This window comes from Gopherus evgoodei, chromosome 5 (assembly GCF_007399415.2).
Source record: "Gopherus evgoodei ecotype Sinaloan lineage chromosome 5, rGopEvg1_v1.p, whole genome shotgun sequence".
NCBI lineage: Eukaryota > Metazoa > Chordata > Testudines > Testudinidae > Gopherus > Gopherus evgoodei.
This window is the reverse complement of record NC_044326.1, coordinates 86,849,295-86,866,106: the sequence shown is the minus strand read 5'-3', so window position 1 is coordinate 86,866,106 and position 16,812 is coordinate 86,849,295. Positions and strand designations below refer to the sequence as shown.

Below are 16,812 nucleotides of genomic sequence, written 5' to 3'. Positions count from 1 at the left end.
GCAGCCGTGTTAGTCTGTATCCGCAAAAAGAACAGGAGTACTTGTGACCCCTTAGAGACTAACAAATTTATTTGAGCATAAGCTTTCATGGGCTACAGCCCACTTCTTTGGATGCATGGAAATTCATCCCATGAAAGCTTATGCTCAAATAAATTTGTTAGTCTCTATGGTGCCACAAGTACTCCTGTACTTTTTGGTGGTTTCAGTGGAATACAAGAGCAGAAGCTGGATTGAAGAGAGTCGAGGATGAAGCTGGAGGAGAGGAATTCCAGTAGCGATTGTAGACAACATGTTTAATGAGATTAGAGATGAAAGGGAGAAGGGAGAAGTGTATAGTCCCTAGTCTAAAGGTGCATTTCCTCTTGGCACTCAACTGATCTCCTTTGGGTATACATATGGGGTCGTATTTGCTTACTTTGTCTAAATTAAGCAATTTAGTGCTTTTACTCATATTGGATGCATTGACTCTGTAATGCTGTTAGAGAGTCAAATGGATTCTGTTCTGGCACATGCATAACAAGATTGTTAAATAAGTTTGTTGCACAGCTTAACTTTAATTCAGTAGCTAGGAGGGGAAAAAACTCTTCCTTGTAGTCTGAATGGATTTGGTTGGGAAACCATTGAGAGAAAATAAAATATGGACCCTCATGATAGCATTTTAGAGTCATTTTTCAGAGTATGTCAATGCTTTAAACAAAGTGTATAGTAATTTTGACCTAAAGATACATTTCTATCCTAAAGACTCCCACTAATCAATCTGTAGTTCTGGGTTTTGTGTATGCTGAAAATAACTAAAAGTGCACCATTCTGGGACAGAAGTCTCTGATGTAACAGAATTCCATGAAACCGTATAAACAATTATTACAATAACTAGTAAGACTATTGGTCAGATCCTGACCACAAAGGTTTAAGAATACAATGCTTTGTTCTTGTGTTGCTTCATGCACATGTGCACGTGTATGGCTGAGGATCAGGCGTGGCTCTGGTTTTTGCCACCCCAAGCACGGCAGTCAGGTAGCCTTTGGCAGCTTTTCTGCGGGAGGTCCGCAGATTCGGCGTCAGTTCTGCAGGTGATCTGACGGTCCCGCATGTTTGTTGTACCCACCGCCAAAACCACAGGACTGGTAGGCCTGCCGCAGAAACGCCGCCGAAGGCTTCCTGACTGCCGCCCTCACAGTGATAGGCAGGCCGCCCCCTGGCACGTGCTTGCTGCACTGGTGCCTGGAGCTGCCCCTTCTGAGGGTACATATAGAATAAAAGATGTACAGACAACCCCAAATTACCGTACACTAATACTCTAACAAATAAATGTTCCAGTAGACAAACCATTACTGATATAACACTAGTAACTTTAAGGTGGAAAGAAGTCCACATCTTTCTTGAATGCCCCACAGTGTGATGGAGGAATTCAGCCCAGAGATCCAGGCTTTAGCTCAAGTTTGTCATAAACTTTGCCGTTAGCCTTTTACAACTCTCTATACCCTAGTAGCACTCAGTATTTCCAAACCCAGTGATCAAAAATCATGAATCAAGCCAAACAAATAGATAGCTTTTAAAATAATGAGATTTAAAAAAAAAAATAACGAATTTAATTAATTTTATTTTCTGGTTTCTGAACCTTTAGGGTATGCTTGGGTCATATTTTCAAGCTTTTCTCTGCCACCATGAGGGCTAGAAACATACATCTTTTTTAAAAATTAAAGGTGAGATTCTCATGTTATCATGAAGCCAAGAGCAGGGTCTTTTAAAACAAAACAAAACACTAAGTTTCATGAGATTCACAATAAAATCTCAAGACTTGGCAACACTAAATATAGTTGTAAGGTTTTTTTTAACTTTTTTTTTTTTTAACACTGGAAAAGCTCAAGCATTTGTTAGTATGACAGAGTTTCTGTCATTACAGTGCAACTGGCCTTTGATTCCGTTTAGGCCCTCAGACAGGATTAAAAAAATAATTTAAAGTGTTGCTTGTTCTCATTTACTGTGGGGCACAAGGCATTTTGTTTTTTACGCCCTTATTGCTGCTCTGCTACACCTCTCACCTACAGCTTTAACAAGCAAACAGACACATTGTTCTTGTATTTTATATTTAAGTGAATGATATTGAATGTATTACTTTTTACTTGCAGGAAGAAAAGAAGAAGTTTGATAAAGAGACAGAGAAAAACTACAGCTTTTTAGAGAAGCATTTAAATTTATCAGCTAGGAAGAAAGAGCCACAGCTACTAGAGGTACTGCTGCTACTATTTCTTCAGCAAGATTGCTGAAAATGACGATCTTTCCTTTTTGCCTTGAGTACTTAAATATATTAATGATAGTACAAAAAGAGCACAGAAGCTGTTGAAGAAAAAATGGCCGTCAACCAAGGAAATTTGGTTCTTCTTCGAGTGATTGCTCACATCCATTCCAGGTAGGTGTGCGCGCCGCGCGTGCACGTTCGTCGGAAACTTTTTTACCCTAGCAACTCCAGTGGGCCGGCAGGTCGCCCCCTAGAGTGGCGCCGCCATGGCGCTCTATATATACCCCTGCCGGCCCGCCCGCTCCTCAGTTCCTTCTTACCGCCGTGTCGGTCGTTGGAACTGTGGAGCGCGGCTTAGCTGTCCTCCACGTCCCTAGCTCTCCTAGTTCTCTATCGTTTATCTATCGTTCATCTCTAGTTCCATTATAGTTGTTAATTAGTTTGTTAAGTAGATAGTTTAGTCAAATAGTTGTTAAGTAGTTCTTTGCCGGGGGCTCATGCCTGTTTCGCCGGGCTTCAAGCAGTGTGCGGCCTGCAAGAAGCCCATGCCTACCAGCGATCCCCACGAAGCGTGCCTGAAGTGCCTCGGGGAATCGCACAGATCCGACAAGTGCCGCATCTGTAAGGCTTTTAAGCCGAGGACAAAGAAGGAGAGGGATCAGAGGCTCCGAACTCTCCTAATGGAGGCGGCACTTGACCCGTCGGCTTCGCAGGCCGTGGTATCGGCACCGGCACCGGATCGCTCCGGCACCGAGAAGACTCCTCGGCACCGACCTTCTCCGGCACTGGAATCAGAGCCAAGGCCGTCGAAGTCTGATACTCCGGCCAGGCAGACCCGGCTTGAGCGCCCGGCCTCGACATCGGCCGCGGCGCCGCTGGCACCGTCAGCACCGTTGACTCCGGGCCCGGCGGGTCCGTTGAGTCCGGTGCCGCCGAGCTCCCCCATGAGATCTGGGGTTGAGGTAGTGGTCCCATCCACACCGGAGACCTTCGCCTCGGCTCGGGACCTTATTGCCCTGACTGAGCCCACTCGGCTGCCACCCCCGGTACCTCCGGTGCGGGTTGTGTCCAGAGGCAAGCCCATGATGTCGGCGCCGCCCAGAGACAGTCGTTCGCCATCCAGGTCCCGACGTCTTGGGCGCTCCAGATCCCGACGCCGCTCGCAGTCCCGGCACCGCTCCCCTCAGCGGTACCGGTCGCACTCGCGGCAACGGTCGGCATCGAGGCGGTCGCGGTCAGGCTCCAGTCGGCGACACCGGCACCGCGACTCCAGGAGCAGGTCCCGACGCTACTCGCCGCACCGGTCGACCTCCCGGCACCGAGCTGGTGGCAGGTCCCGGTCTCGGTCGACCTCCCGGCGCCGAGCTGGTGGTAGGTCCCGGTCGACCTCCCGGCACCGAGCTGGTGGCAGGTCCCGGTACCGAAGCGGCACCCGGTACCGATCAGGATCCCGGCACCGTGACAGATCCCGGTCCCGATCCCGGTCCCGGCACCGATATGACTCCCGGCACCGGTCCCCGGCACCGAGACGATCCTCCGTGCCGGCCCGCGCAGACCCTTACCATCCGGGGTCGGCCCCACCGTGGCCCTCGAGACAGCCGTCCGTATCCTCCCAGACGGACAGCGGGTATGCGCTGGGCACCGACCGGCAGGCGGCGCTGTTCGGGGATCCGCCGCTGCAAGACCAAGGCCCACAACAGTGGGGATTCTGGACACCCTGGGCATACCATCAGGCCCAGGGCCCCCAGCAGCTCCCTGCTAGACCGGCGACTGCGGAGCGTAGGGCCCCTGAAGCCTCCTTGTCTCGCCCCCCTCCCTCCCCGGAAGGGGAGGAAGGGTCCAAACAGCAGGACTCCGCTGTGGCTCCGGAGGCAGAGGCGAGGGCTGAGGAAGACCCTCAGTTGGACACTCTCGTGCCTGGGGTCTCATCATCCTCCTCCCCGGATGAGGCGGTGGCGGGTACCTCCTCCAACAGTCCCCCCCCCGCTGGATCTCAGGGCGCACCAGGACCTCCTCAGGCGATTGGCTCAAAATCTGAGTCTGCAGGCAGAGGAGGTCTCGGAGATAGAGGATCCAATTGTCACCATCCTCTCTTCTGATGCTCCCACCAGGGTCGCCCTGCCCTTCATACGGACCATCTAGGCCAACGCCAATACTATCTGGCAGTCCCCGGCCTCCATCCCTCCGACAGCGAAAGGAGTCGAGAGAAAGTACATGGCCCCTTCTAGGGGATATGAATATCTACATGTTCACCCGACTCCCGGTTCACTGGTGGTGCAATCGGTGAACGATAGGGAGCGTCACGGCCAGGAGGCTCCGGCCCCCAAGTCCAGAGAGGCCAGGCAGATGGACCTCCTTGGCCGTAAGGTGTATTCGGCTGGGGCGCTGCAGCTCAGGGTCTCTAACCAGCAGGCCCTGCTGAGCAGATACGCCTTTAACTCCTGGGTGGCAGTGGACAAATTTAAGGAGCTGCTGCCACAGGATGCTCGCCAAGAGTTTACGGCCATCTTGGACGAAGGCAAGAAGGTCGCACGCACGGCCTTACAAGCCTCCTTGGACGCTGCGGACTCGGCTGCCCGTACCCTCGCGTCAGGAGTTACGATGCGTCGCATCTCCTGGCTGCAGGTTTCCGGCCTTCCGCCGGAGCTCCAGCACACTATACAGGACCTTCCTTTCGAAGGCCAGGGCCTGTTTTCCGATAAGACAGACCCCAGACTCAAGAGTCTAAAAGACAACAGGGTCATCATGCGGTCCCTCGGGATGCACACCCCCGTGACGCAGCGTAGACCCTTTAGGTCGCAACAACAGCAACAACGTAGGCCGTTTTCCCAGTTCCGCCAGCGGCAGGACCTTCACAGGCGCCGCGGCAGGAACGGCAGGCGCAGGCAGTCTGGGAACCAAGGGGGGCAGAACCAAGGCTCCTCAAAACCCCCGCCTGGTCCTAAGCCTTCATTTTGAAGGTGCGCCCGAGGGCGCGGTAACAGTTTCCCCTATGGATCCTTCCCCCCCTGTTTTCAAACCGCCTTTCGTTTTTCCTCCCGGCGTGGTCCCAAATAACATCAGACCGCTGGGTCTTAAGCATGGTGCAGACGGGATACCGCCTGCAGTTTGTTTCGTTTCCTCCTTCCCGCCCTCCTTCCTCGTCCCTCTTCAGGGACCCCTCTCACGAGCAATTCCTTCGGCAGGAGGTGCAGACGCTCCTCAGCAAAGGAGCTATAGAGGCGGTTCCGGAAAACGAGAAAGGCAAGGGGTTTTATTCCCGCTACTTTCTGATCCCCAAGGCCAAGGGGGGCCTCAGGCCTATCCTCGACCTGCGAGAACTCAACAAATACCTCATGAAGTTGAAGTTCCGCATGGTATCCCTGGGGACCATTATTCCATCCCTGGATCCGGGAGACTGGTACGCCGCCCTCGACATGCAGGACGCGTATTTCCACATTGCCATTTGGCCGCGCCACAGACGCTTTCTCCGCTTCGTTGTGGGGGCTCTTCATTATCAGTTTGCAGTCCTCCCATTCGGCCTGTCCACGGCCCCGAGGGTGTTTACAAAATGCATGGCAGTTGTCGTGGCGCATCTTCGACGCAACCGCGTCCACGTGTTCCCTTATCTGGACGACTGGTTGATTCGGGGCACGTCGGAACAGCAGGTCAACAGCCATGTCCGCATGATCACCGCCATATTTGCAAGTCTGGGCCTCTTGATAAACACAGACAAGTCCACTCTGAGGCCCACGCAGAAGGTGGAATTTATCGGGGCCGTCCTGGATGCCACTGTGGGCAGGGCTTCGCTGCCTCTGCAACGGTTCCAGACCATGGCGGCGATCGTTCAACGTTTGCGGTCAGCCCCATTGACGTCAGTGAGGACATGTCTTGCCCTGTTAGGCCACATGGCGGCGTGCACTTTTGTGACCGACTACGCTCGGCTCCACATGAGGCCTCTCCAGCTGTGGCTTATCAGTCATTACAGGCCGGCAAGGCAACCTTTAGACATGTTAGTCACAATCCCCCAGAAGGTCTTAGATTCTCTCGGCTGGTGGTTAGACCAGTCCGTATTATGTGCGGGTCTTCCCTTTCACCCCTCTCAGCCCTCGGTATCCCTGACAACGGATGCCTCAGATCTAGGCTGGGGGGCCCACCTAGGGACCCTGCGGACACAGGGCCTGTGGTCCCAGGAGGAGGTGGGGCTCCACATCAACATGCGGGAGTTGAGAGCGGTCCGCCTTGCTTGTCAAGCGTTTTGTCATCAGCTTCAGGGTCGTTGTGTCGCCGTGTTCACGGACAACACGACAACCATGTACTATATCAACAAGCAGGGAGGCACCAGGTCCTCCTCCCTGTGCCACGAGGCGATACGACTCTGGGACTTTTGCGTAGCCCACTCCATTCACCTCAGGGCTTCCTTCCTCCCTGGAGTACGGAACACTCTGGCAGATCGATTGAGCAGATCCTTCCTGTCACACGAGTGGTCCCTTCGCCCGGACGTCGCTCTCTCCATTTTCCGGAGGTGGGGTTATCCCCGGGTGGACCTCTTCGCGTCCAAAGGGAACAGGAAGTGCCAAGCGTTCTGCTCCTTTCAGGGCAGGGAGCCGGGGTCGATAGCGGATGCCTTCCTCATCCAGTGGTCAACCCACCTGTACTATGCATTTCCCCCGTTCCCTCTGGTCCACAAGGTCCTCCTGAAGGTGCGCAGGGACAGGGCTCTCGTGATCATGGTGGCCCCGGCATGGCCCAGGCAGCACTGGTACACCATGCTGCTGGACTTGGCCATAGCCGACCCAGTTCCCCTGCCCCTTCATCCGGACCTGATTACCCAGGACCACGGGACCCTCTGTCACCCAGACCTGCAGTCGCTGCACCTAGCGGCGTGGCTCCTGCGTGGCTGACTGGTTCCGAGCTGCGCTGCTCCACGCCTGTGAGAGAGGTGCTCTTGAGCAGCAGGAAACCGTCCACAAGAGCCACATATTCGGCGAAATGGAAGCGCTTCTCCTGTTGGTGCGTAGAGAGAAATCTCCGCCCTATGGAAGTTTCGGTAACCGAAATCTTAGACTACGTTTGGTCCCTCAAAGGGCAAGGTCTGGCCTTATCGTCGTTGCGAGTCCACCTAGCAGCTATCTCCACCTTTCACCCGGGTGCGGACGGTCGCTCCGTTTTTTCTCACCCGACGGTGTCGAGATTCCTTAAAGGGCTGGAACGTTTATTCCCTAACGTCCGTCCCCCTGCTCCAACCTGGGATCTTAACCTGGTGTTGTCCCGGCTCATGGGGCCCCCCTTTGAGCCGTTAGCTACTTGCTCCCTGCTCTACCTCTCTTGGAAAACTGCCTTTCTAGTGGCTATCACCTCAGCTAGACGGGTGTCGGAGCTCCGAGCTCTTGTGGTAGACCCCCCATATACGGTCTTCCACAAGGACAAGGTGCAGCTGAGACCACACCCTGCTTTTCTGCCCAAGGTGGTCTCAGCCTTCCACGTCAACCAAGAGATTTTCCTTCCGGTTTTTTTCCCAAAACCTCACTCCTCAGGCAGGGAGCAGCAGCTCCACTCGCTGGATGTCCGTAGGGCTCTCGCGTTCTACATAGAGAGGACTAAGCCCTTCCGAAAATCCCCCCAGCTTTTCGTGGCGGTAACGGACCGTATGAAAGGGCTTCCTATCTCCTCCCAGAGGGTATCCTCTTGGGTTACGTCCTGTATCAGGACCTGTTATGACTTGGCCCATGTCCCTACGGGCCGTGTGACTGCGCATTCTACCAGGGCGCAGGCGTCGTCGCTAGCTTTCCTCGCCCGTGTGCCCATCCAGGAAATCTGTCGGGCAGCGACCTGGTCATCGGTCCACACCTTTGCTTCCCACTACGCCCTGGTCCAGCAGTCGAGGGAGGATGCGGCCTTCGGAACTGCAGTGCTCCGTGCCGCGACTTCTCACTCCGACCCCACCGCCTAGGTATGGCTTGGGAGTCACCTACCTGGAATGGATGTGAGCAATCACTCGAAGAAGAAAAGACGGTTACTCACCTTTGTAACTGTTGTTCTTCGAGATGTGTTGCTCACATCCATTCCACACCCGCCCTCCTTCCCCACTGTCGGAGTAGCCGGCAAGAAGGAACTGAGGAGCGGGCGGGCCGGCAGGGGTATATATAGAGCGCCATGGCGGCGCCACTCTAGGGGGCGACCTGCCGGCCCACTGGAGTTGCTAGGGTAAAAAAGTTTCCGACGAACGTGCACGCGCGGCGCGCACACCTACCTGGAATGGATGTGAGCAACACATCTCGAAGAACAACAGTTACAAAGGTGAGTAACCGTCTTTTTTCTTCAAGAAAATCAATATCATTTGAACATTGCCATTGTTTGATGTCGTTTGGATTAAGAGTAAATATTTTTAGTACATATACACAACACTACTGAACTTTGTTACTTTTACAGACAGTTCGAGGAGTAGTAAAGCATGAATGTAGTGTGGACACACCTGCATTTATAGTAAAGTTTCACTGCATATATGCTTACACTGTAATATGTAGATTGGGTTGACAGCTAGACAATTGATATAATGGAATGTAATGCTAAATGCAACAGCTTGCATGCTGATATTTTTTAAAACTTGGAGAACCTCATTATCCAGCGATGCTATGCAAGAGGAGGAAAGATTGTTGATGTCTTTATAGCTCAAAGTCAAGACTTACAAACCTCTGTTTTTGTTGGCATTCCTTCGGTCCCCTCAGTGGTCCATGATAGATTTTGTTAGTTTCTGAGCAAAAGAAGTTTGTTCGAGCCTCTGTTGACAGAAAGGTTACATTACATTAGGAAAATCTCCCAGAATTCTTAATTTTCTCTTTTGCTTCTACATGCTTTACATATATTTAGTAGCACTTAAAAGTCCCCCAAATCTAAGTTTTTTTCTGAACAAAATGTTCCCATCAGCCTCCTTCATATAAATCATTTTCACAATCAGCCAGTTACCTAGTAATTTGAGCACTCAGTACATACTTGCATTTCATCAGCATGTTATCTCTGCATGTTGTGTTACTCAGAAAGTTAGGCCCTGATTTTGCAAGTCTCCATGAGCTTAACTTTGAACAGATGAGTAGTCTGATTGAAGTCAATTGGAACTGCTTATGTGTTTAACTTTAAGAACGTGCATAAGTGTTTGTAGGAGCATGGGTAGAACTTGTTCTTACCAAGTTGATCAGATACCATCGAAAACTTGATACAGAAAAATGAAAGTGTTATTTTCCATCTTTGTATAGGCCTATTTTGGAAACTTGTAAACATCTAAAACAGAGATGAGATACCACCTGAGTGGAAATGCAGAACACTCCAAAGAGAGCAGCCTCAGAGCCGTGTTGAACGGAGGTCTAGTAACAGTATCAGCACCACTTGTTCAAAGTATAGAAAGTAAAAGTGGATGTATTTAATTTTCTTTACTGAATTTTCAAATACGAAGTTCACTTACAACAATTCCTTCTATTATCAATTAAAAATATTCTTTAAAACTTGTCAGATATAACTTCTCATTCCTGCTTTTAGAAATGTTAGAAAACAGAATACTAAACATTTTAACCGCCAAAACGTGCTTTTATGTTATGCATATAGGACTTTAAATGGAAAAAAACTTTTGTATAAGCTTAGGAAACGTGTATGCATAAAATTGGTGGAGTTGGCTACTAAATTAGCCATACACTTGGCTTTCTGTGTCCTTTTCCTTATGTGTATGTAGTATGCATTTAAATGAGAAAGTTAAAAGTGAACTTGACAAAACCAAGAAAATGTGCTGTGTTGTGGTGGTAGCTATATTACTGTGGCAGGGCTCCTGCCTCTGTCAGTGTAGAATTGTTCCTGAAACTATAAGGCATGATGCAGATATTGTTTGTACAGAACCTCTGATGATGTACAAACAAAGTGCAGTACCCCAACAAAGACGTAGTTCATACCTCAGAAAGTTTAGGGAATGTAATCCTTCATTGACAAGGGGATGGACTAAGTGTCTGTGATAGGGTGTAGTGCCATCTGGGGCCTTTAACTCTAAATAATAATAATAATAATAATAGAGAGCTAGACCTTGGCTCCACCTGGGTAACCCTAGTCCTAAGGGACATAGATAGATAGTAAACCCCATCACAATCACTTAAGAGGCCCTTTTTATGTCTACATCCTATGATTCTAAATAGCTATGTGTTGCATACAATGCATTATAGGCATGACTAACTTTGCAAACTATACATAAATTGTATTCCATGCAAAAATAAGGTTTCTAGGTACTAATCCATTTATTTTTAAACCTCAGAGGAGTAGCCATGTTAGTCTGGATCTGTAAAAGCAGCAAAGAGTCCTGTGGCACCTTATAGACTAACAGACTGGATTTTTTACCTTTAGTCCATTTGGTATGATGTCCATCCGTTTGCATTTGGAAAGGAAGATGATATCTGTCTGTGTTTGTGCAAGAGATATCTGTCTGTATTTGTGCAAGTTAGTCTATCAGGTGCCACAGGACTCTGCTATTTTTAAACCTGTTTCCTTAATGTTGCAAACATGCAGATGGCTACAGTGTGTGGTTCTTTTTTAAAATGTGATCATTCAGTGTATGTGTCTTCGTTCACAAACTGTTGACACAGAACAATAGAGGATTGATTTTTGTTTTTGAAGCTATTTTTGACATATGGTTACTTCACAGCCCAGTAGTTAATGTTGTGCCTGAACCATGTTTTGATAGTCTTTTGAGTTGGAGGTGGTAAGTCTGAGTTTTTCTTTTCTTTTCCTGTCCCTTCCTTTCTCTCCTCTTTCTCTGGAGTTTGCACTTTTGTGGGGTCTAAGACTTTTATGAAACTCCTGGAAGGCAGTAGATACCATTTCACAGAGGAGGACTTCAGTAATGATGGTCTAACAATTGGAATGACACTATGTCCTTTCCTTCAATTTATTTTAATAAGAGAATTAGCCATTTTTCAGTTCCTCTTCAGTCGAAGACTTGGCTTGGACACATGTATCTTTGTTAATAGCCTATACTAATTTCCTAATAGAATGAAGTCATATTTGTGCCTGTATAGGAATGGATGATAGCTAAAATGTAATTAATACATGAGATCAGTATGAAATTGGCACGTTATAAAATCCAAAATATTAATACATCTGCATGGGTCAGAACTAAGGCTACATTTATTAAATTTCCAATATTTTGTAGGCTATATGGTTTGTTTAATACCTAGAATAAAGGGTGGGCTTCTTTTAAATTGTCTTTTATTGCTAGTGGTACACAGTATGGATGTCTGTATAATACATCAAAGAAACCCTTGACAAGTCAGCAAGTAAGATAGGAGACAGGTGATCATCTTGTTTGCCATCACAATTCATACATGTTCAGGATGGGCAGGAAAGGAAGAGATGAAACCTTCCAGAGTTTTCAGAGCACTGTTTTTGGGGGTGGGGAGCAATACAGACAATGACAGAGAACCTTCAGCCTTAACACTTCCACCCAGGATTGAATGGAAGCAGTTCGCATCTCTTAGATATGAGTCTTCTTATCCTCTCTGTGGGTATGGCTACACTCGAAACTTCAAAGCGCTGCCGTGGGAGCGCTGCCGCGGCAGCGTTTTGAAGTGTGAGTGTGGTCGCAGCGCCAGCGCTGGAGAGAGCTCTCCCAGTGCTGCACATACTCCAGCTCCTCATGGGGATTAGCTTGCAGCGCTGGGAGCTGCGCTCCCAGCACTGCGGCACTGTTTACACTGGCGCTTTACAGCGCTGTATCTTGCAGCCCTCGAGGTGTGTTTTTTTCACACCCCTGAGCGAGAAAGTTGCAGCGCTGTAAAACGCCAGTGTAGCCATGGCCTCATTCTGTGCAGGGCCCTCTTGTGTGATATTAAATAATCAGTGGATGTTTGCACTGACATGTTTGTGATCTGCATTGCAATTAAAATGAAATGTCATGTGAGTTTCCAAAAACACTCCACCTTCTGAAACAGAACACAACCAAGCAAATGGTAAAAGGCACTGCTGTTAATATATCCAAAGTAAACTACAGTAATGAAGGATGTGTACTGTTGGGGCTAGTCCTTTGTCTGGAGAGTCTTATCACTTACCATCTTCAGCTTTGTATACATGTCATTCTGAAGCTATCTGCATAATGTCTGTAAACCTAAAACAGCTCTGTTCTGTCTGTAGGCAGATTATCAAGTGGAGCAAAATAGAAAACACTTTTATGAGCTGTCACTTGAATATGTGTGCAAGCTGCAGGAGATACAGGAACGGAAGAAATTTGAGTGCGTGGAACCTGTAAGTGCTATAAAATGTGTTACATAAGAAAGCTACACCTGATGGCTTTGACAAGGGGGAGGGATGGAGTGTAATAGGGTGAAAAACAATGAGGATCAGTGCTGATTTCTGCTTTTTTAAAAACTAAGTAACTGGGTAACTAAGTAGAATTAAAAACTATCATATTACATCTATGCAAACTCCCAACATATATATAGAGAGAGACAAACTGATGCAAGTTTTTGAGTACAGACAAGCCCTGGAGATGTTCTACAGAAGACCCTGGCTTAGGGTGTTAAGGGTAGAGATGTGTAAAACTTGGCAGCTTTTATTCACAGGGTCTTTGGGCAAACAGTTTTTGTTTTTTTTATTGAATTAATAGCCTCTGAAATGTAACGTGAATAATCCAAGGAGCATATTTCCAGGATCGGGTTTGCAGGTTCAACTCCTATTTTACTTCATTTATAGTTGAGCCCACTCACTAAAAGGCTGAATCTGGTCCAAAATCTCAAAGCAAAATTAGTCTAAAACTACCAAACGTGTCCAGGGTTTAAACTGTGTAAAACCAATGAGTTTCACTTGGTTTCAAGCTAAACCATAACAATGCTGACCAGGCTTACTCAAAGTTCCTGCGGGGGGCTTGCTCTAAAATTTCTCCAGACCTTCACAGAGATGAATTAGGTTTGTAACAAAACCTTAAGCTATGCCAATATCCTCTGGTTTCAGATGTATTTATGAAACATTCAGAACCACTCTTACTGTGATAGTTATTGAGATGGTGTATGATGTTTCTCAGCACTGCATAGGGACTTAAGATAATAAGTCTTACTGACTTGTGCTCCTAAATGCCTTAGGTCAGATTTTGTAGCGGTATAACTTTTTGGGTTAGGGGTGTGATTTTTTTTTTTTTTAAACAGACAGTCACACCAGTATAAAGCCACGTGCCAACAGTTATACTGGTTAAAAGTTCTCCTTTCTGTACATGAATAAGCTATACTGGTATAAGCACTCTGATATAAACTATGTCCATATAGTAGGGGGTTTGTATTGCTCTGCCTATAGAAACATATTTGAAGTGGTGGCACAGCTTGTTTATAGACAAGGCCTTAGGTGTTTTTGCATGAGTCTCCTAAGTCCTGTTAAAACAAATTAAAATAAATGAATCTACAAGCTTAGTATTGTGGTATCTAGCGATTCCATAACAAAAGCCATTTATCTTCCTGAAAGCCCAATTAAAACTAGTACCTCTCCAAATTACGTTTTCAAATTTCATGTCCATACCCTGGTGAACTGGTTCTTTCAGCTGCTTTTCGCAACAGCCTTTCCCTCTGCAGACTGGGTAAGTTGTATGTTGGAGGAAATTATTGCTTGATTTGTATCTGAATATCTGCAAATTATATTATTTTAAAAATTTTCACTGAGGGAATGAATTGAGATGGTTAGTTGTGTACCTGGTACCAGTTGCTTGTTCCCATCTCCTCCTTTGCCACATAGATATTTTCTGAGCCTTGCATTTTTGCAAGGATAGTGAACCACTATTTTGAAAATAGTTTGCTTAAATGTGACTTCAAAGTATTATTACATTATCAGTCTGTGGCAGCTTTTCTCCATAATACAGAGCCTGTCTTTCTGTGGGTTTTCCCTCCTCGCTTTGCTTTGGGAGTTGCCTATTCTTTTCTTACTAGGGATGTCAAGATATTTAAAAAATTAATCACAATTAATTGCACGATTTTAAAACGATTTCTCAGTTGATTACAGTGTTAAGCAATAACAGAATTCCATTTATTTAAATGTTTTTGGATGTTTTCTACATTTTTAAATATATTGATTTCAGTTACAACACAAAATACAAAGTGTGCAGTGCTCACTTTATTTGTATTGCAAATATTTACACTATAAAAAATAAAATACTATTTTTAATTCACCTAATGTAAGTACTACAATGCAATCTCTTTATCATGAAAGTTGAACTTGTAAATGTAGAATTGTGTACAAAAGATAATTGCATTCAAAAATAAAACAGCATAAAATTTTAGAGCCTACAAATCCACTCAGTTCTACTTTTTGTTCAGCCAATTGCTCAGACAAATAAGTTTGTTTACATTTGCAGGAGATAATGGTGCCCACTTCTTGTGTACAGTGTCACCTGAAAGTGAGAATAGGTGTTCACATGGCAATGTTGTAGTCATCATTGCAAGACATTTTTGTGCCAGATGCACTAGAGATTCATATGTCCCTTCATGCTTCAACCACCATTTCAGAGGACATGCCTCCATGCTGATTACGAGTTCTGCTTGTTAGCAATCCAAAGCAATGCGTGTTCATTTTCATCATCTTGAGTCAGAAGTCATCAGCAGAAGGTTGACTTTTTTTTTTTTTTTTTTTTTTTTTGGTAGTTCGTGTTCTGTAGTTTCCACATCAGATCATTGCTCTTTTAAGACTTCTGAAAGCATGCTCCACACCTCATCCCTCTCAGATTTTGGAAGGCACTTTAGATTCTTAAACCTTGGGTTGAATGCTGTAGCTATCTTTAAAATCTCACCGGACCTTCTTTGTGTTGTGTCAGATCTGCAATGAAAGTGTTCTTAAAATGAACAACATGTGCTGGGCCATCAACCGAGACTGCTATAATATGAAATATATGGCAGAATGCAGGTAAAACAGAGCAGGAGACATGCAGTTCTTTCCTAAGGAATTCAGTCACAATTTTAACAAAAGTTTTTTTTTTTAACAAGCATCATGGGCATGGAAGCATGTCCTCTGGAGTGGTGGTATGAAGAGTCATACGAATGGCCTTTTGGCTAAGATCATGTGTAGTAGTGAAGGCCATTGCCTCACACCTGGGTGAGATCGCAGTCAACCGCACTATCCCCGACACCGACAGCCTGCTGCGCCCGGACATCGTCATCACGGACAAGGAACGGAAAAAGATCATCCTCATCGACGTTACGATCCTGTTTGAGAACAGGACCCCGGCCCTCCGCGAGGCCCGAGCCCGCAAACTTGAAAAATATGCCCCCTTGGCTGACACCCTGCGGGCAAAGGGCTACGAGGTTTACACCGACGCCCTGATCGTTGGGGCGCTGGGTGCCTGGGACCCCTGTAATGAACGAGTACTTAGGGCCTGTGGGGTGGGCCATCGCTATGCACGGCTCATGAGACGTTTGATGGTCTCGGACACTATCCGGTGGTCTAGGGACATTTACACAGAGCACATCACCGGCCACTGCCAATACCAGGAGTGAGCCGGCGTGATTTCGTGCACCCACGGGGAAGGAGGTGGCCTATAAACCCCCCGCACTGAACCATATCCCCTGAGCCCTAAACCCACCGAACTGGATTCCACCATGTGAGGGTCATCCTGTCCCTATTACCCATCCCGCTTACTTATACCCGTGACTGCGTGTAACGCACTGTATGAGCGATGTACCCTCACTGCTTCCTTACTGCTTCTTGATCCCACCCACCATACACCCGCATTGGGGACCTTACAGACTGTATATATTATGTGCTAACCAATTTCCAAATACCAGCGTCCCCCTATACTCTGTATGTTGCCCCCAATGACCAATAACTGACGCTTCAAACTCCTTGTATCATCTTTATTTAAATATTCTCTAATAAACTTTAATATCTGGCACATAAATACCTTGCAATGCCAGCTACAAAAGTGCCATGTGAATGCCTGTTCTCACTTTCTTGTGACATTGTAAATAAGAAGTGGGCAGCATTATCTCCCGTAAAAGTAAACAAACTTGTTTGTCTTAGCGATTGGCTAAACAAGAAGTAGAACTGAGTGGACTTGCAGGCTCTAAAGTTTTACATTGTTTTGTTTTTGAGTGCAGTTATGTAACATAAAAAAATCTATATTTGTAAGTGGTGCTTTCTCAATAAAGAGATTGCACTATCGTACTTGTATGAGGTGAATTGAAAATGCTATTTTTGTTTATAATTTTTACAGTGCAAATATTTGTAATAAAATAATATGAAGTGAGCATTGTACACTTTATATTCTGTGTTGTAATTGAAATCAAAATTATTTGAGAATGTAGAAAAGAATCCAAAATTATTTAATAAATTTCAATTTGGTATTCTGTTGTTAAACAATGCAATTAAAACTGTGATTAATCGCGATTAATGTTTTTGAGTTAATCATGTGAGTTAACTGCAATTAATCGTCATCCCTATTTCTTTCTTGTTTGATCAAATTTAAAATAAAGATAATTTGTAGTAGACTGGAAGCAAGACAGGCTCCACAGGTGTTAGTTGTGGTGTTAGCCATTTTTAACTAAATAGACTCTCGTAAATAGTAGACATTAGTAGGAATAATTTTATTTTAAAAA

The 16,812-nt window shown here is 46.5% G+C and overlaps 1 protein-coding gene across 1 annotated transcript in view; it reads left to right on the top strand.

Annotated features, from left to right (window-relative positions):
- Nucleotides 1–16,812, top strand: part of ARHGAP10 (Rho GTPase activating protein 10) — a 249,465-nt gene that overhangs the window by 105,479 nt on the left and 127,174 nt on the right. The window contains exons 5-6 of the mRNA XM_030564158.1: nt 2,130–2,231; nt 12,380–12,490. Of these exons, the coding sequence (XP_030420018.1) occupies nt 2,130–2,231; nt 12,380–12,490 (213 nt within the window). The remainder of the gene's footprint in view (nt 1–2,129; nt 2,232–12,379; nt 12,491–16,812) is intronic.